Genomic DNA, 23485 nt, shown 5'->3' on the forward strand with positions numbered 1-23485 from the left:
ACCTGCCTCTGCCTCCAAAGTGCTGGGATAAAAGGTGTGCGCCACCCCTACCTGTCTTGGCCAATGTTATTTAAGTTTACAATTTTTACAATATTTTATCATAGGCAGAAACATAGCATATCACATACTTGCTGATTTGGTGGGTTGAGTGGATTTAGTTATTGAATAGATTCTCTATCTCAGATGAATAACCATCTCATCTCACTTTTTATGAGGAGAAGTTTCCTATGATACACACCAATACGGATTCTCAAAGTGAAAAGAACAGATAATGACATTTGGGTTAATGTGAATCTTTATTATTTGAATCAATTAGACAGTATTGGAAATGTCGGTAATACTGTTTTGAAATATCATCAGCTATAAAGTAATACATTGCTGCTTTCTTTACAGAAAGAACTTAAATAAATCTGTTTAATGATCCCATACATTTTCCTCTCTGCATGTAACTATTTTCCTTTCTGCTATAATCTGCAATTATTTCATTTTCCCTGAGGAGAATATTTCACCAAAGAAATAAAAGCCATTTCACTGACAATCAGCTTCTCTGTATTCTACAGTATTTTTTATTTGTAGACTGAGGAAGATTCTTTCGGATGACTCCACTGGGTTTTATTACGGAAGAGTAATGAGTTCCTATAACTTAAAAAAATGGGTCCTGGGGCCCATGTTTTCAAGATGCTTCTGTCACAATATGCACCCATGATTGATTACCCAATTTATTGGTAATATTTTATATGCCATCATGGTGCAGTTTAAATGATTTTGACAAGTAGAGAAGAATGTCATTGACAGGTGCAGAAATAAATGATGGGTTTAAGCTTTCAAATGTTTTTACAGCATTTCACTGAGTGACAGGTTGATAAATTAAAATTATGGTTGGAGCACCAGGCCTGAAAGCACAACTGCATTAGATGACACAAATAACACTGCGGAAACTTTGTGTACTCTCTAGAGAAGTAGCCTGGAGGGCCTGGGAAGGAAGAAAGCCAGTGCTGTTGCTAAAGAAATCATTAATTCTGTGGTAGTGTTGTTCGAGTCTATAAAACAACAAAAATGGGCTTTTTAAGAGGATTATTGGTTTTATCTCTTATTCTGTTTTCCTTGGAGATGTATAGAAAATTATAACCACACTATAAAAAGAAAAGCAATGAGTTGCCCAGCAGTGATTCAAGATGTTTAAAGCTTACGGACAATACCTTAATGACCCTCACTCAGTATCTGTTGTGCAGCTAGATCATACCTTACTTGACTGTTACAATGCCTGAAACAGGGCAACCAAGAAAGAAAGAAATGACCACTTAACTCCTTACTTATTCTTACGTTCTCAAGAAAAATGATTGCATCATTGTTACATCATTTGCTTTTATTATACATATTTTCAAGTCCTGTCTAAAGTATTGTAGTTAGCTCTGAGTGGACCTATGACAACCTGCTTTTACTAAACCAAGAAGGTAAGCCTGTGTCTGCGCTGAATACCATGAGTCCAATCCTGTATTGGATGAACTATTTACTCATTTGGCATAATTTCTACTAATCTTTGGCTTCATCTCTCTTTTTGTGAACCTGTCAAGCATGCTCATATGTGTTAGGCTTGGCACAACTTCTCTCTGCTGCTACCTATTCAACATTTTCTTCAGGAATGGCATTCTCAGCATAACTGTACTAAAAGCTTATCTGATCTTAAACATGAACATAGCTGCCATCTGTGTCTTGAAAGTTTTCCTACTACTCTGGCCAATAATTTGAAGTTTTAAATTCCCAAATTGATAAACCTAGTTAAATATGAAATGATTAGCAGACATTTGTGCAATTCTATTTTACATTATGCTGAGCTTTGGTAAAAAATGGAAATCAGCATAGTTTCCTATTATCCATGTTTATATTACAAAGGGTTTAATATGACACTCCATACTATACCTAAACCTGATAGATTTGTTCTGAAATTATCTTTATCTCTTTATGCAATTGTTGGTTTTCCTTCACGGCAATCTACAGAGACCTTATCCATACTATGAACTGTCAATGAAAAACTCCATGCTGAATTAATTCCTGGTTGACCTTTTCTTCCCATAATTCACTCTCATTCCTGACCCCCTGTTATATTCAGATATTTGAATTTTATCACTTAGAATTTCTATGTTTAGTGAAACTTAACTCTTTATTGATAATTGATAATTTTATAAAATACTAGTACAAATTTTATCACTTAGAATTTCTATGTTTAGTGAAACTTAACTCTTTAATGATAATTGATAATTTTATAAAATACTAGTAGAAATTGGTATTTAATTCCTGTTTACTATGTGCCAAATATTGTTTTGTGCATGTGAGGTAGATATTACTGATCATAATCACATGAGTTATAGAATACCATAGTATGAAATAGATTTACAGAAGGATTTCACCAGTTTTCTAAGTTACCTTTCAAGAAAAGCCAAGATGGTAGACAGATCAAGAACATCAGTTCACAGAGTTTGGACTCTTAACATGCAGCATTAGCTGCATTAGGATTATTTATTGTTGGTATTTATTTTGCAGCTATTTTTATTGTTATTTATATCATTAGTAGTATTTATTAGTAGTATTACTAGCATTTATTATTAATATATTATTATTATCATGGTGTATAACACCTATAGTCTAAGGCTGCCTATAAATCTTGGAATAATATAACAATTCTTGAGCTCAGTAAGAATTTCAAGGTTTACTTGAGTTCTTATAATGCAGGACTGACTATTTGCAAGGAGCACCATTTAATGAAACCTAGATACTAGCTTCTTGTGATAAGTTTTGGCTGTAGAGTGAGTTCTCCAATCACAATGTCATTTGGCTCTGCTGTTTATACTTAGTAAAAGAGCTCTCATACATCTTAAGGGAATCAGAGGTCCAGGTATGACTGGTCTCGATCATCTGACTTATACAGCTTATGATATAAAAGGGATAGAAATATAAATTCTTGTATTTTTATCTTTGATGCATTCTTGCAAGTTTCACAACCCAACCTGGGAGATATTTCTATATTTTTTACTGATATATATCTGTGTAACTTTTAAATTGCTCAGGGCTTTAGAAATTTTTCTAACACAGTGATATAAGCATAGAAAACTTTCCTAATCTAATGATAATTTTCAAAATAAAGATACTCATGGAAAAAAACATCGGCTGGAAGCTGAATATACTGTCTCATACTTGAATTCTTTTAGGAATGTCCACTTCCTTCTGGAATGTAGAAGAAAACAATTCAAATGAACAATTTTCTTTCCCCTACTGCATGCACTTTAAAAGAGGCTAAGGTTCTACAAGTGCCAACAATCACAGTGCCTGCACCTGCTCCTGCACCTGAGGGAAAGGCATGGATCTTCTTGAAAGACCATTCTCTTCCTACCTTGTGAACTTCATACTTCACATGCCAAGGGAGATCTTTTGCTCTCATGTTCATGTTTAGTTAAAAGAAGGTGGGAATGTTTTTAAAGTCAAGACTGTGCTTAAGTAAATTTTGTCTTAGACTGGGGGACAATCACTTTGCTCCTACTGATCTAAAAGCAAACTTGATTCTTGTTTTCTCTAGTTTCTTTTCCATAATTACTATTTATTTAAGGTCTTATAAAGAGAAGTATTTGAAAGCCAACTTTAATTAATTTTTCTAAAATTTAATATTCCAAAGATGATTAAAAATCAGTCATTTACCCTTATAAAGAGAGAGAGATGAGCAATAATATTAATATGTATTATTTAAGGAAATATTTACAGATTCTTAGTCTTATGAATTTGTATTATTTATGCATCTTATGTGAGTATATATATGCATATGCATTTCTTTTATATTTTTGGGTTTCTACATGTGACTCAAAGAACTGTTAAACATATGCACACACATATATATATATATATATATATATATATATATATAATGTTATTCTCTTTGCTATTGCAATGATACCTGTTTATATTTTAGAGAACTTGTCATATATCCTGAAGAACTTTAAGATAAGCTGACATTTGTGAATCATTACCATGTGCCAAAAATAATATTAAGTGCTTAATGCAAATATCTTCCGTAACCACCAGTTTGCATATGGGAACCTGACACATGAGAGTTTAAGAAATGATCTAAATGAATGCACCTAGCAGGAACTAGCAGAGACTAAGAAAGCCAAGGATTCTTTTGTGAACACATATTAAGAAATTTTTTTATAAATTGATAAATGGTGGACTAAATATGTAATATTTGGAATGGTTTTTGGCTAATAATTTACCTGGATTTTATTAAAAGCAAATTAAATATATGTGGGGTAAATTCAATATTGCATACTCATGTGTCAACTAATTTATCAACTCTAGACCTGTATTTATTTGTTTAATTTGTGACTATGCATTAATTAATAAGTCTAAACATGTTTTTATGAACTTTCTAGTGTCTGTTGGGTTTCCAAGTACCTTGTGTTCAGGATATTCATGATAATCTGAATCAAGAGAGACATACATGTACACTTTAGTACAATAGTATTTAAAATAATTATCTTGTAGAGAAATTGAGATATTTATCTATAAGTAAGAATATTGAACAGACGAACATTTAACTTTTGAGACCTATGCAGAAAACAGAAAGAATTCACGCCATGCCAATATTCTCACCTGGAGCATTTGCTGAGTTATACAATGTTCTTATTATGGGGAATTTATTCTCCTTGGAGAACTATTGAGCACTAAACTCTTGATAAGCTTAAAACAAAGACTACTTAGGGTCTCCCTGTTAAAGAAAGGTGTACAATAGAAATGGATATATCTGAGAGTAATGAGAACTGAAAAGGTTGTAAAGAAATATTATTAAGCGAGGCATGAAGCAAAGCTATTTCCACACTCGCGACTGGAGGGCAGACATGTGTTCATTCCAATAAGACTGCTTTGTGGTTAGAGATTTTAACAATGTGGATGATGATCAAAGCAGGACACCAGTATTCTGCAATGATTTTTTTTTTTATCATCAGACCAAATTGATCTTTCATTTTACATGAAATTCTCCAATAAGATCCACCTACTCCATTTTCATCTTCCCTAGCAATCATTTTGATTTTCAAGGGTGAAAGACTCACTGAAAAACTCTGATGAGTGTAATAGCATTGGGAACCAGGTTGTTCAGTGGATAATAGGAATACTCTATAACAGTGAACAAAGTGATTTTTTTAAAAAGTTGATCTGAGTATTTCATAGTCTATTCCTGTCACAGGTGTCTGATAGCTAAGCATGAGAACAGTCAGTGGCTGCAGACTGTGCCATTTCTCTAAATCAATTTTGACAAGACATCCACCATAATACTGAACATATTAAGCTTCATAAAATATTTGCATATATTAGCAAGTAATTATTTAACACACCAGAAAAGATACAATATGGCTTATTCTTAATTCTAACAGCCTAGGAATATTATATGCTTCTGACTATCAACATTATATTATTATTGGGACAGGAAGCATCACTAACACAATACCTCACCAGAGGAAAGAACTGCCTTCGCTTTATCTAACTTCGGTCTTCTGTTAGTCACAGAAGCTATGAGTGTGAGAGATTTAGAGAAATAAGGTACAGTAAAGAAAAGAAAGCACAGTATATAGGGATTATGAAGAATATATAGAGAACATCAGAAGGGGAAAAATACTGAGTAAAATCTATTTGAAGGAAAATGCAAAATAGGTATGAAGACTAGGAATGGCAAATCTGTGACTTCAAGGAATTCCCCAAATCAGTGTGAGCCTCTCCCTTACTGGATGAAAAGAAGAATATTCATCATAACTTGGACAACTTTATAGAAGGTAGGGGGCTCCATATGGATCAGTTTGCTGAATGCATGAAGTCACAAAACAGCGTTAGGAGCACTTTAGTAAAACGATTATGAAACAAAGGTAAGGTTTTCCTTCAGGAAGTGAGGCTATTGTTTTAAGTATGACGTTAGATGACTAGAAATATCATTTATAAAATCCAGTTTATTTTAAATTTAAGTATTCTTATTTAAAATATTTAGATGTAGACTTACCCAACAGACAGGAATGGCTCCTTTGATTCAAGCCTGTAAAATATAAAAATGTTATTTTCATATAATAATTTACTATATACTCAAACATTGATTTTATATGCATATAGTAAAATATTGTACTTCCTTTGATGGAAATGTGTTTTAAAACATTAAATAAACATACACATACATATACATGCTCATGTTCTAGTTGGATTGGGCAGCTAAATAAAGTAAAAGTCTCAGTCTAGGAATGCAACTTGTAATGACATTATCTCAGTAAGAGTAAGAGTCAAATCTTTAGGTATACTCTGTATCCAGTTAGTTTATTAATAGTGGCAATCCATTCCTAGAAGTTTTAATGTATCTACTTTTAGTTGTAATACTAGAACAGTCTATAGTAAATTTGGTTGGATATTATCTCAGTACCTTATTTACAGAGGAAATCTCTGTAGTGAGAAAGGAGAGGGGGTGCCATATTCAATCACTTTTGGGGGTGACACCTTGTGAGGAGTGGTGATGTCTCACCACAGATTAGGCTTCTCCCCAGCCCAAAGCAAGGTGTTTCCTGTACCTCCAAGAGAACACATCTCCCAAGGCTGCTTAGTTGTGACATCTCTGGAAGTATATTTTAAAGGCCTCTAAAGCTCATTTTTGTCATCAAGAAATAGAACAGACCCATTTTAAGCTCATTTTCTAATTTCACACATCTCCCATTCTTTATAAAATATCAGTTTTCAGGTACTTCTGAATTAACAATCAGGAGATTTGAGGCAGATATGTATTTTTTATTGGATATTTTATGTATTTACATTTCAAATGTTATCCCCCTTCCCATTTCACTCCCACAAGCCCCCTATCCCCAGCTTTCCCTGCTGCTTCTATGAAGATGCTCCCCTCCCACCCATCCACTCCCACCTCACCACCCTTGCATTCCCTTACACTGGGAAATTGAGCCTTCACAGGACCAAGGGCCTCTTCTCCCACTGATGCCCCACAAGGGGCATCTAAATAGGCAGATGGAGCCATTGGACCCTCCATGTGTACTCTTTGGTTGGTGATTTTTGTCTCTGGGAGTTCAGGGTGGTTGGTTGGTTGGTTGATATTTTTGTTCTTCCTATGGGGTTGCAAACCCCTTCAGCTCCTTCAGCCCTTTATCTCACTCCTCCTTTGTGATCCCTGTGTTCAGTGCAATGATTGGCTGTGAGCATTCACATCAGTATTTGCCAGGCTCTGGCAGAGCCTCTCAGGAGACAGCTATATCAGAATCTGTCCTATATAAAGACCCCAAACCCAGACGCTATTGCGGATGCCAAGAAGTGCTTGCTGACAGGTATGTATCTTTATTATAAATTTCCTGTACAATTATGAGCTAAATTAGGCCAATAGTGAAATATTTTAAGTAAATACTGGAATTTCATGTTTAAATGCATGGAAGCCAGAGGACATATGTTCCTTCTCATGAGCCAGCCACTTCATTTTTTTTTTTCATTTTTTAGACAATTTCCATAATTGGCAGAGAATAAAGTGAGCAAAATAGGCTGGCAGGTCCTAAGCACTGAGATTACAAGTGTGCTACTAGGCCTGACTGTGTTAGTATTGGTTTGAAGGATTGAACTTGCATTCTCATTTGCAAGGTGAACACTTCACTGGCTGGACTGTCTTCCTCATTCCTACAAATACTCAATATAGAAATCATAAGGAAATGACAAGAAACTCGATTATTCACTGAATAACTGTTAATTTTATATATTCAGGTTGGTAACGGAAATAAACGTCTGCATGATAATTCGACAGACCATGTTAGCAGTTTGCTTCCATTCTCATTTGCATGCACCAAAACATGACCTGCTAGCAACACAGGAGTGGATGTTCACAGTCATCTATTGGATGTATCACAGGGCTCCCAATGGAGGAGCTAGAGAAAGTACCCAAGGTGCTAAAGAGATCTGCAACCCTGAAGGTGCAACAACATGATGAACTAACCAGTACCCCGGAGCTCTTGACTCTAGCTGCATATGTATCAAAAGATGGCCTAGTCGGCCATCACTGGAAAGAGAGGCCCATTGGTCGTGTAACCTTTATATGCCTCAGTACAGGGGAACACCAGGGTCAGGAAGTGAGAGTGAGTGGGTGGGGGAGTGGGGTAGCATTGGAAATGTAAATGAAATAAATACCCAATAAAAAAAAAAGAAAAGAAAAAAAGAAAGAAAGAAAGAAAGAAAGAAAGAAAGAAAGAAAGAAAGAAAGAAAGAAAGAAAGAAAGAAAGAAAGAAAGAAACCTCAGTGCCTTGTGGACAGAGCCTGAATGAACTGACACAGAGGGTGATGTCACAGCATAGAGGAGGATGTAGGAGAGCCCTGGCAGTTCCCCTATACAGCCGCCAAGAAACAACAGGTTCAAACACCAGTGATTGTTAAGGGTTTAGAGGTGTGTATTTATATAGTCTTTTTCTGTTGTGAATATTGGGTATTCTTATTTATACCTTTAGATAAACTAATGAGTTTCTTTTATTTGTTTGTTTGTTGTTTTGTACACTTGTGTTATTGATAATCCAACAGACACAGAGGGAATTTGTGAAAATTAATAATAACATAGAAGATGTTTCCTTAATTAGACCAGTGTTTTCCGCCTGATAACACTGAGGAAAGAACATATGGGCATTAATTGGATGGATTATTCAATTCTAGCCCAATGACGTCAGACTTCAGTTTAAGCGTGCAATCTGCCTCTGTGATGTGAAGTTCTTCAGAATCTAAACCAACACCTAAGAACTTCATTGACCTGCATTGCCTAAGAATGTCATAGGTAACCCAATAAAAACAAGGCTCCCAGTGTGCATTTACTTGCCAGTATCCAAAAGCTAAGTTCAAAATGTGTTTCAAAACGGGATTATTGATTAAATGTTCTTAATGTTTTTCTGAAAACTCCAGATATGCAGCTGTTTCATTGGGACATGCAGGATGTGTGTTAATTTGCTGCCCCTCACTGTTACTGTTTTGGTCTGATTATGTAGCTCATTGTCCTTCCTCTCTTACTATTTTACTCATTTGATTTTTCTCCTGGAATTGCTACTACTAATTATCAAATTGACAGAGTCAAGACTCACCCAAGAGGTAAATATCTGGATATGAGATTGGGGTGAGGTTGGAGAACATAATATAAAATCAGACATTAGCCTTCTATGGCTTGGGGTCTTAGACTAAATAAAAAGAATTTTAACTGAACATTAGTGTGCTTCACTGTGTGCTTCCTGACTTCTCATGAAGGATGACAAGTTACCTTATGTTCCTGCCATGAGAGACTATATCCTCAAACTGTGAATTCTTTTCTGAAAGTGTTATTGAGTATTTGTCATAGTAGCAAGAAATATAGTGAATATATCCATCAAAAGTTTCATAAAAGGTTTCAGGGAGAAAGTCAGACTTTTAAATATGATATCAGATTGAGAGTTTTGAAGGTGATTTTTTACTTGAAATTGTTGTCAACTTTAGTGTAAAGCTACTCACTATGAAATGTTATATTTTATTTTTAGTCATAAACTAAGAATTCTTTTGTGTTTTTATATGGTAAAAATAAATTTCTAAAAGAAACTAGTTTTTTTTTTTTTTTTTTTTTTTTGGTCTCGTGTCAAATTCAACATCTTTAGAAAGAGCTACTGGGAACACAGCCAGGGGTATTTGACTTACATACTGTTCAAAGATTGTTTGTGCAACAGCAACATATTAGAAAATTGGAGCAGATATGCTGTGTCCACAATCTTATAGTATTTGCTACACGCCTTTTATAAAAAAAATCATTACTCATTCTATATAATCATTTTTCCTAAAGGAAATAGAAACAACATTTCAGAAATAGACATGGTAGTTTTAACATAAAGCAAGATTGCTTCCTTATTTAGAAAATCATCGTAATTTGAATTGCTTCTTTGTTTCTGAATTTCAGCTTCTGTTTTAGTGACAATTTCCTCCAAGATACCCCTTTCATGTCACCATTTTTCTTGGTAATTTTCATAGCACTGGATGATGATAGAACCTATCAGTGCCTCCCTAATGTGCACATGATCCATCCTAGATGTTCACTGTCCTCCTTAATACATTTCTTCCTCAAAAATTCACCAAAGAGTAATGGTCTACTTGCAGCCCAGATACTCACATTTCAGGTTTTCTTTGGTGCCTTTCATGGTCTAGTTCTATTGGAAAATGCTCTTTATGATCTCTCCCCCTGTGGATGATGTGTAAAGTTTATCTCAATCTGACTTCTTTCCCACGTTAATCTCTGGGGTGCCAATACCCATAGTTCTTACTGGGGCAAAGTCTTGGGACACGTTTAATATATTAAAAGTAAACTTGAAGCTTCATTAAGTTTGGAAAAATACTAATGTGCATCTCAGCTGAGAAAAGAAACTGGTAGTAGTTTAATACATATCTTTCTGTGGACCCTGGTTAAATATGATCTGTGTACCAAGTAGGAAGGATATTATTGCCCATTAGACATCCTAATCCATAGATTCTAACACTCCTGAGCATTTACTTGGTGAAGCAGAACAGAAACATGAAATTAAGTTGTCATTGGCTATTATAGCACATCTTCTATGTGAAGACACTGCACAGAATGTCACAGCAGCTCACTTTGAATAGGTCTCTGCTTTGGTACCAGTTATGGGTCATCATCTTAAATTAAAATCTCCAGCCCTGAAATGTAAGAAATACCATCCACACTTATGGTTCCCAGTTATATGGCACACATCTTTACCATTCATGTTTCTATTATGAACAGTAGGAGATTGAGTACTTAGAGCAGCTCTCAGGTTCCTTGCTGCTGCTGAGATGTTGTGTACAGGTTTATGCTAAAGATAAATCGCTAACACTAAATTAACTATTAAAGTGTATAACAAGCTTATTTTAGTCCTGAAACCCGAAGAAACAATCCAAAAGAAAATGCAAGGAGAAATATCCTTTCAGAGAAAAATTGTTTCTCAATTTAATGCTTAGAAACAGGTGTGAATTGTCATATGCCCAGAAAGAACTTGCCTATGAGTTTTTATAAAGTAATTGTTTTGTAAAGAAAGGGATTGATTTTATCTTTCCTAAGATTTAGTTTTCCCAAGAAGTAGGTAGTGAATATAATAATAATTCATACCAGGCCCAAGAGAATTTATCAGTAGAATAAAATAAATACACAATAACCATTAGAAGAAAAAAGTGGGAAATTGTAAAATAAAACAGAGAATTTCAATATGGAGAATTAATGAGATTAAAACTTCAATTAAACACAAACTAATTTATATTTAATAAAGACCACTCATCATTCAAACGTTTCATCATCACTCGCTTATTTAAAGATTCTACTATTCTTTGAGGAAATTATTATTATCCATTGGAAGAAACACAGTAAAAGATTTTAAGTATGTATGTCCTCTCATGGTCACGCAGCCAATAAGTGATGGAGAGTTGAATCCAGGAATTCTATCTCTAAAGTTTCCACCTGCAGTTTTATGTGGTGTGCTGCCCTGCAGACCTCTCTAGCCCTCTGTTTGCCTTGTTAACACAACAATAACTCAGTGTTGCAAATTCTCAATGGATGCTCTTGTGCTCCATTGAGAAACCACAATTGTTATCAAATGCCATCTTCAAATCTTCAAACTTCATAGATTCTGAGATTTGTGTCTCTCATATTTTTCACTTCTGAAATATGACCGTGAGCACATACCAAACATTGGATAAGAGCCTCTAAGAGGATCCTCTAAGGGAATCCAAGTGAAGCTCATGATCTCTGGATATTTTGCTGTTCCTTGTTTATTCTCTAATCCTTATCTTAGAGATCTTGTTTCAATATTCACTCTCAAAATAATCCTCAACTTTCATATGAACTTTTAGAAAAGCATCCTTGGAGACTTTCATCCTTCAGTATTCTTTGGAGCAACCACATCTACTACTAACGCTATCTTCTTTTGTTCAAATACTCTCATATCATGCCTCCCACTTCTTGAAAGTCTTAGTGTAAGTCACAATGGTTTGTTTTCTGACTGAGGGCAGCATCCTACAGCTTTTACCTGTTAAGCTTGGAAGAACAGTATAGGCTGGCCTGACCACCCAGTACTTCTAAAGCTTAGATCACCAACCAAAGAGTATACCTAGAGGGATCCATGGCTCCAGATAAAAATGTAGAGAAGATGGCTTTGTCTGACAGCAATGGGAGGGTAGGCCCTTGGTCCCGGGGAGGTTTGATGCCTCAGTGGTAGGAGGATGCTGGAGTGGTATGGTGGAGAGTGTAGGTGGGTGGGGGAGCACTCTCATACAGGCAAAGGAGAGTGGAGAGGGAAGATTGAGGTGGGGGATTGATGGAGGGGTAACCGGGAAGTAGGATATCATTTGAGATGAAAACACATTGAATGATTAATAAAAAAAAAGAAAAAAAAACTATACCACCTAAAAATGTGTGGGCTTCCTATATTTTAAGTATCATAATTATGACTTTATTTGTTTAGTTTTCTGAAGCAGGGAGTTATTTTATCCCACAGGCTGGCCTTGAAATCATTATTCTCCTGCTTTAGCTTCCTAAATACATGGGTTACAATCATCTGTCATCAAGTATAACATATTATTCATTAGAGACTCACAAAAATGATTTGTCAGTAAACTTTCACTACTTTTTCAGCTCCTGATCTTGTCCTTTATGTGTAGACCTAAATTCAAAGTCCTTAAAAAAAATGAGTTCACTCACCATCTATATCCAGTGTAACTCTTTGTCTTTCGTGTTTTACTGTTTCTGTGTATATGGTTTGCTCATCAGCCACAGTGACCAGACTAGGTGTCTAGTCATCATTGTCTAGTTGATATTTTGATTTCTTATCTTCTTATTGTGTTTTCATATATACAACTCCAAACAATTAAAAGATTATTTTTTTTAGGAAATTAAAATATTTTAGACAGACTTAGATCTATATGATGAATACTATGAATATGAAAAAAATGGTCTTTAGTAGTTACAGGATCTTATAGTTAAAATGCCAAGTAACAATACTGTTTGTTATTATCTGATCCATTCCCTTTAGCAATGACAGCTCAGGCCCTAATGCATATTTAGCAAGCTCACTGTAAACAACTGAAGGATTTATGTTTGAGAATCCATTTGCCTACTATTCTTTTGAATGTGGTGTTGGAAACGTAAAGAACTTATTGTTGTGGCTCAGTAGTCTCATTCAGATAATGAAAATAATGGTAAACCTAGTTCACAGGTCTGTTTTGATCAGGAAATATATACGTTCAGCTACTACATAAAGAATAAGTGGACTGACAAATCCATGTTGTAAACCTGGACAACCACAAGACTCACTCCAAAGTCAGTGCAGTACTCTTTGCTGTTCTTTGATGCTCTATGAAAATGAAAAAGACACAATTTCTACCTTGGATGATCTTCAGTCAACTGCATCTCATAAGGAAAACAGTGGTATCTAGGTTACTATGAATTACTCCTTAGCCGATCATTTGTTAACTGTGGGATAGTTTAACATACTAAAACAATTTTTTAAGGATGAAGGAGTTTACATTTTTGATATGTAAAATATATCTTGTGTATTATAAAATGTGTAGACCACAGGAAACCTTCATTCCAAGGCATGGATTGCAACAGGCTTTTCCTTGTATATGATGAAATGTGAGCAAACAATGATGTCTTATAAAAAGATTAATACCTATGAACATAGTGGAGCATGTATCCATATTACCAGTTGGAACATCTTCTGGGTATATGCAGTATAACAGCCTTATTTATAATAGCCAGAAGCTGGAAAGAACCCAGATGTCCATCAACAGAGGAATGGATACAGAAAATGTGGTACCTTTACACAATGGAGTACTACTCAGCTTTTAAAAACAATGAATTTATGAAATTCTTGAGCAAATGATATATCTGGAGGATATCATCCTGAGTGAGGTAACCCAATCACAAAAGAACTCACTTGAATATGCACTCACTGATAAGTGGATAGTAGCCCAGAAACTTAGAATACCCAAGATACAATTTGCAAAACACAAGAAAATCAAGAAGAAGGAAGACCAACATGTAGATACTTCATTCCTCCTTAGAATAGGGAACAAAATACCTATGGAAGGAGTTACAGAGACAAAGTTTGGAGCTAAGACAAAAGGATGGATCATCCAGAGACTACCCCACCTGGGGATCCATCCATCCCTTAATCAGCCACCAAACCCAGACACTATTGCATAGGGCAGCAAGATTTCGCTGACAGGACCCTGATATAGCTGCCTCATGTGAGGCTATGCCAGTGCCTGGCAAATACAGAAGTGGATACTCACAGTCATCTATTGGATGGAACACAGGGCCCCCAATGGAGGATATAGAGAAAGTACCCAAGGAGCTGAAGGGGTCTGAAACCTGATAGGTAGAACAACAATATGAACTAACCAGTACCCCCAGAGCTCGTGTCTCTAGCTGTATATGTAGCAGAAGATGGCCTAGTCGGCCATCATTGGGAAGAGAGGCCCCTTGGTCTTGCAAACTTTATATGCCCCAGTACAGGGGAATGCCAGGACCAAGAAGTGGGAGTGGGTAGGTTGGGGAGCAGGGCAGGGGGAGGGCACAGGGAATTTTCAGGATAGTATTTGAAACGTAAATAAAGAAAATATCTAAAAAAAAAAAAGATTAACACCTGCCAAATGACTTTTTAATCTCTTCCATCTTGTATACTTTATATATTAACATGCAACATATTGGTAAATCTGCTTAGACATTCCTTTACTGCCAATGTAATTTTCAAAAGGATAAACTTCTTCATGTGGCTAGAAAAAGAATTCATGAGTAGCTGTAGCTGAGTTTGCTGTGAAATGCTGAAAGTTGGAATTTGTCTTAACTTTCTTGAAACAACACAAAACAAAATAGTCTTGTGATTCCACACTTACCATCTAGAACCTCATAGCTAGGAGATAACAATTTTGGAAGAAAAGGTCTCCTTAGGGGGAAAAAAAGAAGCTTTTTTGATACACAGCATGGGATAAGACACACATTGACTTACTCTCTGTAGGAGATTTTTCCTCCAATTTATTTAAATATTAATACAAGAAGAAGCCTGTGATGGGGCAGTGGAAAAGGAAGGCAAGTGGAGATACTTAGAGACAGCAGAGAGAGTACAGAGAAGAGAAGGAAGGAAGGTGGAAAAAGACAAAGACAATCCAGATTCCACATGGCTTTAAATAGCCACAGGTTGCTATGAATATCTTAAAAGGATAGATTAATTGGGACAGCTTGTCTAATATAGGTGGACAGTTTGTATCATCATCAATTGGCTCTGAAATTATTGTGTGGGCATCTTGTGAATTGAGAATTTATTGATATATAAATCTTACTGATTAATTATAAGCTTCTAGAGTTTTGATTTACTTAGTTAAGGGGATTTGTGACAACCAACCAGAGGAGATATATGGCTGAGAGGGTACAAGTGACTCTGAGGAAGGTGAACTGGAGCTGAAGAGACCGACTAGGCTAGCCTAGAGGTGGCAAAACTGCCAGGGCAGAGAGTAGCTGAGTATAGCAAGGGATGGTGTAATTTTTTAATATTTTCCACAACAACTCTCTTCTGCCCATACATTGGTATTCATCTTGATAGCTTTGAATGAAAGCTCAAGATACAATAGTAAAGACGCTAGGCATAGGCACGCAGTTGACTCTTGAACCAACCACATTATTTCTTTAGCTGTGGCTCCCTACAAGGGCACAGTGTTGGGATGGATTATGGTGATTATCCCTAATTTAGTAGTGTGTTGTCAACAACATGAGAAATTGGTGGCAAAGATAGGTTCTAGATTAGACTGAGTGGATCTGCTGGGATTCTGCAAACATGAGCAACCATCTCCTTAAGAGCTGGCGTGCTCTAAAGCTAGGAGGTCAAAGAAGCTCTAATTTTCTTGTCAGCTCTGATTAATTGATGATGGCTTCTAGGAGCAATGTGTTGACAAGAATTCTAAAACCTTCTTAGGCCAGAGGATGTGAGAGGGCTGTAATTAACCTATCTCTGCTGCAGCAGTGAGGGACGGTAGAAAAAGAATGATGTCTAAATACATATTTACCCATATTATATTGACAGAAAGCACAAAATTTTATTCAGGGATATAAAATGTTCAAATTCTCTAGAGTAATAGATTTATAGACTATGTGCCAATATGAACATAACAATTCATATTACTTAGGTTCTTCTATGTTATAGGGAACAGTTTGAATTTGGAAAGATGAATTTTAACACTTTAACCTTTAGAACCATCTTGTTAATAAAGTTGCCATCATTGTCATTTCTACCTTATAAAGGCCAAAGTACAAAAAAAGATTGTTTACCTTTCTTCAGATTTTAAAACTAGAAAAACACAGAGCATAATATTAACAGAAAGCATGCCTCTAGCCTTAATATTTCAGCATATGTGTGTACTTTTCCTGTATTTATTTGTTGATCATTAAGTAGTCAAGCTAACAGGCAATTCTAAAGAAAACCACGCTTGTTCATTCCTGAAGCAGAATATCTCTCCAGTGGATTCAATTTCTTTGGAATAAAAAGTAGCCTTGCCTTCTCCTCCTGTAATACTATTTTCCAGGGCTTTCATGCCCAATTGAAATCTCAGCTGAGGGCTACCATCAGGCCTCTTGGTAAGCTTCATTTGCAGTTACCACCATCTGCACTGCTGTCCCCAGGGACAGATTAATAGATGGCTAGGGGATCAGCAAAGACTCTCAGCGAGGTTTTTGCACTCACAGTCATGACTTTTGCCTCATTGGAAATTGAGGCTGCAGGGCTCATATCTTTTGGACAGTCTGTAATGGTCTTTCATAACTCTGCCAGAGGATGTAACTATAGTAAGAAAGGAAGCAAGACTTCCGAAGTGCCTCCTGGCAAGAAAGATCATTAGCCCTTATAAGATTTTCTTGAGAGGTAAGAAATACTTATCTGATACCTCAGGGGGCTTCAGTGAGAATGTGAAGAATATTTGACCAAGGCAGTTCAGTGACTTGCTCTTCCTCCAATATGACCCATAGCATGTATATCACTGCTCCACTGTAGAAGTGATGCACACAACTGTGCAGACATTTCCAGTAAACTAAGTAAAATAATTTCCTAGACAAAAAAGTACATTCAAACTCAATTATTTTCAATAGGGTATTTTCTCATTAATGTTCTGAGCTTAGGATGTGAGAGTGGTACACAAAACAAAGGCCAGGGCCTTCTATGTTGTTTCTTTCAGCTGTCTTTAGTTGCTTGCTAATGGCTATTAAATCCTATAGTCAACTCCATCTACCTAGAGTTCCATCTGTGGAAGCAGAGCATCAGTCACAGGCTTATCTAGTTATAGATCTCAAGCCTCATTCCTGAACATTGCCCAATTGTTCTGCCTTTTGTCATTGTTCTATATTTGAAGATAAAGTCATTATTCAGTGCAATTTTATGCAGTCATGTATTGACCAGCCATGATAAGTTATGGCACATATGAATGGGGGTCAGCTGCTAGATGTATTCTCAGTACACAGTAACATGGAACAGGAGCTGACATCTGCCCTCTTCAGGCATCCATATTCTATTACTTTTCCTTTCATCCTATACTCTCCAAGTCTGTCCCACCTTCTCACACACTGCAGACCTGAGGTTAAACACTACCCTCTTCCCTTCTCTTAGCAAACTGTGTAAGACTCTTCTAGATGAGGTTGTGGCTAATATTTGATAGAGTGTTTAAAAACCACAGCACGTTTTTGCGTGCATTTTCTTAACTAGGTTCTTGTCTTCTTGCTCATGACAAGATTAATCTGAGTTTCTATATTGGAAACCCAATCCTGTCTGTTGTAGTTTGCAAATACCTAGTCCCCTACCCTTATTTGTCTAAAGGAATCAAATATTGAACTTTATTTCAGAATATTATGATCTTTAATTTTTAAATGTATTTATTTTTGTGTATATGGATGTGTTTTCTACATGCATGAGTGTACCCCATGAGCATGCAGTGTTGTAGATGCCAAAAGAAGGAATCAGATCAGAGCTGAAGTTTGTTGTTATCTGCCATATAGGATGAAGGCACTTGAACCTAGGTCCTCTTGAAGATCAGCCAAAGTTCTTAGCCACTGAGCTAACTCTACAGCCTAGAGTAAAATGATCTCCCCTACTTTATGTTCATTAAATTGATGCCCAATTTAATTACCTAAGGGAGTTATTCTGAGTCCCTTCATAAAGAAATGAGACCCCTTAATGACTGGCAATGTAAATTCCCTCACCTACTTGTAGCTATATCTGTCCTAAAGCACATGAGTCTGTCATTCTAGGGTCTACCTTTTCTACATTCTTTCTGTATTAACCTGCATAATTTGGTTACCTCCTTACTTAAGGTGGATATAATGTCTGGTTTGTTCTTTTCAAATATTTTAAATAGCTTCCACAATGCAGAGTCCATAATGAAGAGCAAGTTAAAATGACCTTTTTAGAACATTTGACTCAATCAGTATACTCTCACTGGGAACAGCATTCACTGCTTCTTACCACTCATGGGGGCTTGGTCGTTGTTTCTTTTGAGTTGTTGGTTCGTACTTTATGTATTAAAATTAAAGAATGCAGGTGTTGGAACACTCCTGCCTTTATGAAACAACTATTCTTACCCCTTCTCAGTGATTTGAATTTCATTTATATATGGTTGACTCATGCACACATCTAGTTCAGACTTTTTTCTAATACCAAGCTTGATACTCAACTCTCTACTTGACATCATTCCTCAGATGTCTCAAAGGCATCTCAATTTTAACATGTCCCAGAACTGAACAATATGCATGCTCCACAGCCCCATCCATCCTTTCCAAAAGTTAATTTTCTAACTGATGTGACTCCATACTTACTTGACTCCAGATTCCTAACTTCTAAGACCTTGAAAGCATCTCTGGTAAGTAGTCTGATCATTAAGTAGTTCCTATTTTTTCACACATCAAGAGACACATCCTACTCTAATGGAAAGAGTATGGCATTTTGCAAGTCATGATCCTCCTGCCTCAGCATCCAGATTTCAAGAATTCTAAAAGTATTTCATTTCCAGCTTCCTTTCTCCTTCTTGAAGTCAAGAAATCTGATGACTTTGAGTTCACCTTAATATGACAAAGTCTTCAATAGTCATAGGAAAAGGGTATGTGGAGAATAAAGTGCAATTGACATTAATATGTGTTATACCAAATGAGATATGCACAAGCCATCTACTTACCACACAGAAGAGAGCTTTTCAACTAGAAATAAACAGACCATGCAATATATCAATTTTAAAAGAGGTAGCAGATCTGGTTATTGCTCATGGATGACAAAAAGAGGCTTGACTCCATTCTTTATCTTAGAGTCTACATCCAATATGCCAATAGTCTTGTTGGCTCTGCTTACAAACTATGCATACAGTGTAACCAACACTTGTCAATTTCAGTGTGGTCAGTTTGGTTTTGCATATTCCACCTTTGGTTCTCTGCAGAATATCTCAACTTGAAGCTACTATGTATGATGCTTCTGGATATATTTATGGTCTATATCAAATGCTTACACCATTCCAAGATCTCTATCTCATTCATAAAAGAACTGAAGTATTTCTTAGGCATCCAGACCCACTACCACATGTTGTATTTCCAGTATCATCCATTCCCGTCTCTGTCTCTGCTCCAGAGGCATTCAACTTCTGGTGTCTAAAGTATGGGGATACTCTTATGGTATAAGATCATTTCATGGCTATTCCATTTACACAAAAGCCCTTCTCCAGTATCACCTAACCAGCTCACCACTGCTTTCAAGTCTGCCCACCAATGTCTTGCCAGAGTGCCCCATTCAATACCATCCTTCATTAGTTATAGTGTCCTATGACATCTGCTGCCTCCTACATGTAACACTCACTTAAAGACAATATTAGGGATTTATGGCAGTTTTGTTACCTGATATATATTGGTAACAAAATAAGTAAATTAATAATAATTTAATTATAATATTTAGCAAATTTGTCTTGTCCTTTCTTCCACTACCTGGGCTGAGCAGATATCTCTAATATGAGGTGAAGTTGATTTCTTCCTGGGTTTGCCTTACTGACAAAGTGTAAGAGATTACCTGTATTTCCATTCCTCAGATATTATTATCCAATCAAAATTGCTGGGTGTGGGACCGGGAAAGGTAGTCTGGTTCCTGGTTGAGCTAAGGCTCAAAGGCCTGGTTATTCTGAAGAGGAAGTTGGCACTCTGTCTGTTCCTGTTACTAGTCGCAGTGCCCCATAGATTTGTGGTCATCAGTCACATCTCAAACCTCTCTACTTGTAGAGGATGTGGCCACAGGTCATATAATCTTAAGACAGGTCTCTATTTAAATGAGGTACCTAAAGGCCTGGAGGACTTAGCCAATAAGCTTTCATCTCCAGACATTCCTCCCTGCAAAAGGTATTTAACCTCAGTCCCACCCTGAAAAGTGGAGTATGGCTTTACACATTCACCTTCTGCCATGACAATAAATTCCTTAAAACCATGGACTGTCTCTTTTCATCAGGATCCGCCTTGGGGAGCCATGGAGGTGTTCACCTATAGAAGGCCTTCCTATGCTCCCAGCCACAACCAAGCCAAGCTCAAGCCCACTGCCACTGTCAAGCCAAGGAATCCCCCAAATCCCCTCCATGAGATAAGCCAGAGTTCCCCCTTTTCCCCTCAGCCCCGGGCTAGATCCAGCCCACGGGCCACCATTCTATTCCCAGCCCTTCTATGGCTTCCAGGAGTGCTTGGATGTCCAAGAACCTGAGAACCAGACAGCCCTGGGGACACCCAAGCCAGCTCTGGCTGTCCCGCACTTCAGACAGCACTTTCTCACCCCTACAACAGTGTCTCTGGGCTTCCCTACCATCCAACATCTGTCCAGCTAGAGGGTGCAGTGGGGTAATTAGGGTCAACTCTGGCTTCCGACTCCCCAACTAGCCGAGCCCTGTGGCAGAGCAGAAACTGGACCCATAACCCTAATTCTCGGGTCAGACCTTTTTTTCAAGTCTCTAATGTTTTTGACTATCCTCAGTAATGACTCATGTGAAGGAATTATTTACTCATTGGTCTATCCATTGACTCAATCTTTCTCTAAAATTAGGATGTGAATTAACTTCTAAGTACTAATGACTGTTGTGACAAGCTATGTTATGGAGACTGGCTACTGAGATTGTCCAAATAGTACTGTGAATGTCCAAATCTTTGGTCTTCTTTCTTCTGTCAGCATCTCATTGCAGAACCCTAGCCAGAGATATGTCTTACTCCTGCTCCTGCTTATTTGCACTTTGTAATTTATTTTCACAAATAGAAATTTATTTATATTCTTTACACATTCAGGGATTTGTTGGTGCATCATTCTTAAAAGCCTTCCTCTCTCTCTCCCCCACTCTTGTGTGTATGTGTGTGCGTGTGGTTGTGTATGTGTATGTGATTTGTTTCCTATTTGTATGTTTGCTTTGTTTTATTATTCTTTGTTTCTGTTTTTATTTGCCTGTATTTATTATAAAGAGAGGAATAGTAGGCATGGTGTTGGATAGGAAGGAGCAATATGGGGCAAGAAAGGGGAGGGGCAGTGTGGATCAGAATATATTGTATGAAAAAACTATTTTCAATAAAAATAAAAACTTAAAGATCCCTTATCTACTAACTCCTGTCCATTTGTTGTGCTATGTTGATAGGTTTCCCTTGTTCAAATGACCTAGGACTATGCTCTGCATATGATGGCTACAACCTGGCTTATGCAGTTATTATTTATAAATCTCATACATTGTATTCTTTCAAAGCAGCAGCAAAGAATTGGGATCACAGATTTGGGACAGTGTGGGTCAGTTGGAGTTTGGTGGAAATACTGTCTCATTGTTTGCTTGCTAACCCAAGTCAGAGGTCATCACCATGTATCCATGTTTATGTCAATACACCACTTTACCTTTTTCCTTTTGATCACATCAGCTGTTCTCTCTATACACCCTGTTCCTTTACCCTTTTTCACACAGTGAGACCCTGCTCCTATCTTGCTACTAACTGACTGACACAGCACTTCAGGCAGTTAGCTCTGACAATGACTTTATCTCCACATGGGCGGCTGGCCAGCACTGAACTGTGAGACTAAAGTTAATGAAGTTGCCCTTTTAGAAAATTAACTTTTTCCAATAACCGTGGGGACTGGTGAAGATGTGGGGTTGCATGGAGCATTAAAAAAATCGTCACTATTTTCTGCCTGAGTGCTTGTGCATAATGCATATCATTTGCAAGGGATACAATCTGCTCCTTAATGTATTTCTTTTGTTGCAAAATTACCTCCAAGGAAATTTTAGTGTTAGGCAATAAAATTGGAAGAAAACACAATCTAAAGCCAATCACAGTTAATATTTTTGCTTTATTGTTCTTCACATATGCATTAAGAAGGTATGCTAATTTTTATGAGAAATGGTCCCCATAGGCTTTTATATTTGACCAGTTAGTTGGTCTTCAGTTCACTGTCCTTTTGTAGGACCTTGGGGCTTTTGCTGAAAGAAAATGATCACTGGGTAGTCTTTGAAGGTTTATAGCTTTCCCCACTTACTCTTTACACTCTCTGTTTCCTATGTATGGTTGATTTGTAACATTTTTGTTTACAAAGTATTAAAGATATGGCTTTGAATCTTAAAGGAGATTTGGATTTGACTTTGGATTTTGATTAGTGATGAGCCTGTTAAAGATTGTGGAGCCTTTGAATTTTTATCACATGTTTAATTGTGATATGAGCATGAGCCTATGTGAGTCAGGGCTGATTGTCGTGGTTTCAATGAGAACCTACCTTGTAGGTTCATGGTTTGAATATTGTCCTCCAATTTATGTGTTGTTTGAGTAGGTTATGAAACCTTCAGGAAATACAGGCTTGCTAGAGGCAGCATGTCAGTAGGGCAGCTTTGAGAGCTCATACTCTTACCCTAAAGTGTGTACTCTACACTAGGTTGAGATGTAAGCTCTGAGCTTTTATCTCCAGACACATAACTTTCCTACTATTGTAGATAGCTAGCCCCCTGAAATTGTAACCCAACACAAATTATTCTTGTACTTGCTTTTGGTCATGATATTTTATGGTATTTTATTTTAGCAACAGAAAGGTAATCTCTATTGTGAGTGTAGTAATAATTTTATATAGGTTTGTTTCTTGTTTCTATAATCAAATGCTAAAACCTGTCACTCTCAATATCTTTTGAGTGATTAGCATAATCAGCATATTATTATTATATTATTTTTGGTTGGATCAGATTATCTTATGGTTATAGAGAAATATGCAAACTACATATTTGAAACAATTTAATATTTTTACATTATAACAATATTTAAGGTTATCTCCTAAAATGTGTTTCAATATATACAATGTCTTATTTAGATATGTATTTGGGGTATTTTCTAGTGTTTGAAAGTAAATACAAATAAATTGCATGTGGAAGCATTGAAGCCTG

At 36.6% G+C, this 23485-nt stretch overlaps 1 protein-coding gene across 6 annotated transcripts in view; it reads right to left on the reverse strand.

The window, feature by feature from the left end:
- Ralyl (RALY RNA binding protein like) overlaps positions 1–23485 on the reverse strand; it is a 688169-nt gene that overhangs the window by 99745 nt on the left and 564939 nt on the right. For all 6 annotated transcript variants that reach the window (XM_085836023.1, XM_021157480.3, XM_021157482.3 and 3 more), the window contains one exon: positions 6035–6067. In XM_085836023.1, coding sequence (XP_085692149.1) covers positions 6035–6067 — 33 coding nt within the window. The remainder of the gene's footprint in view (positions 1–6034; positions 6068–23485) is intronic.

Source organism: Mus caroli, unplaced genomic scaffold (genome assembly GCF_978045245.1).
Source record: "Mus caroli unplaced genomic scaffold, Mus_caroli_1 scaffold_3, whole genome shotgun sequence".
NCBI classification, from domain to species: Eukaryota; Metazoa; Chordata; class Mammalia; order Rodentia; family Muridae; genus Mus; species Mus caroli.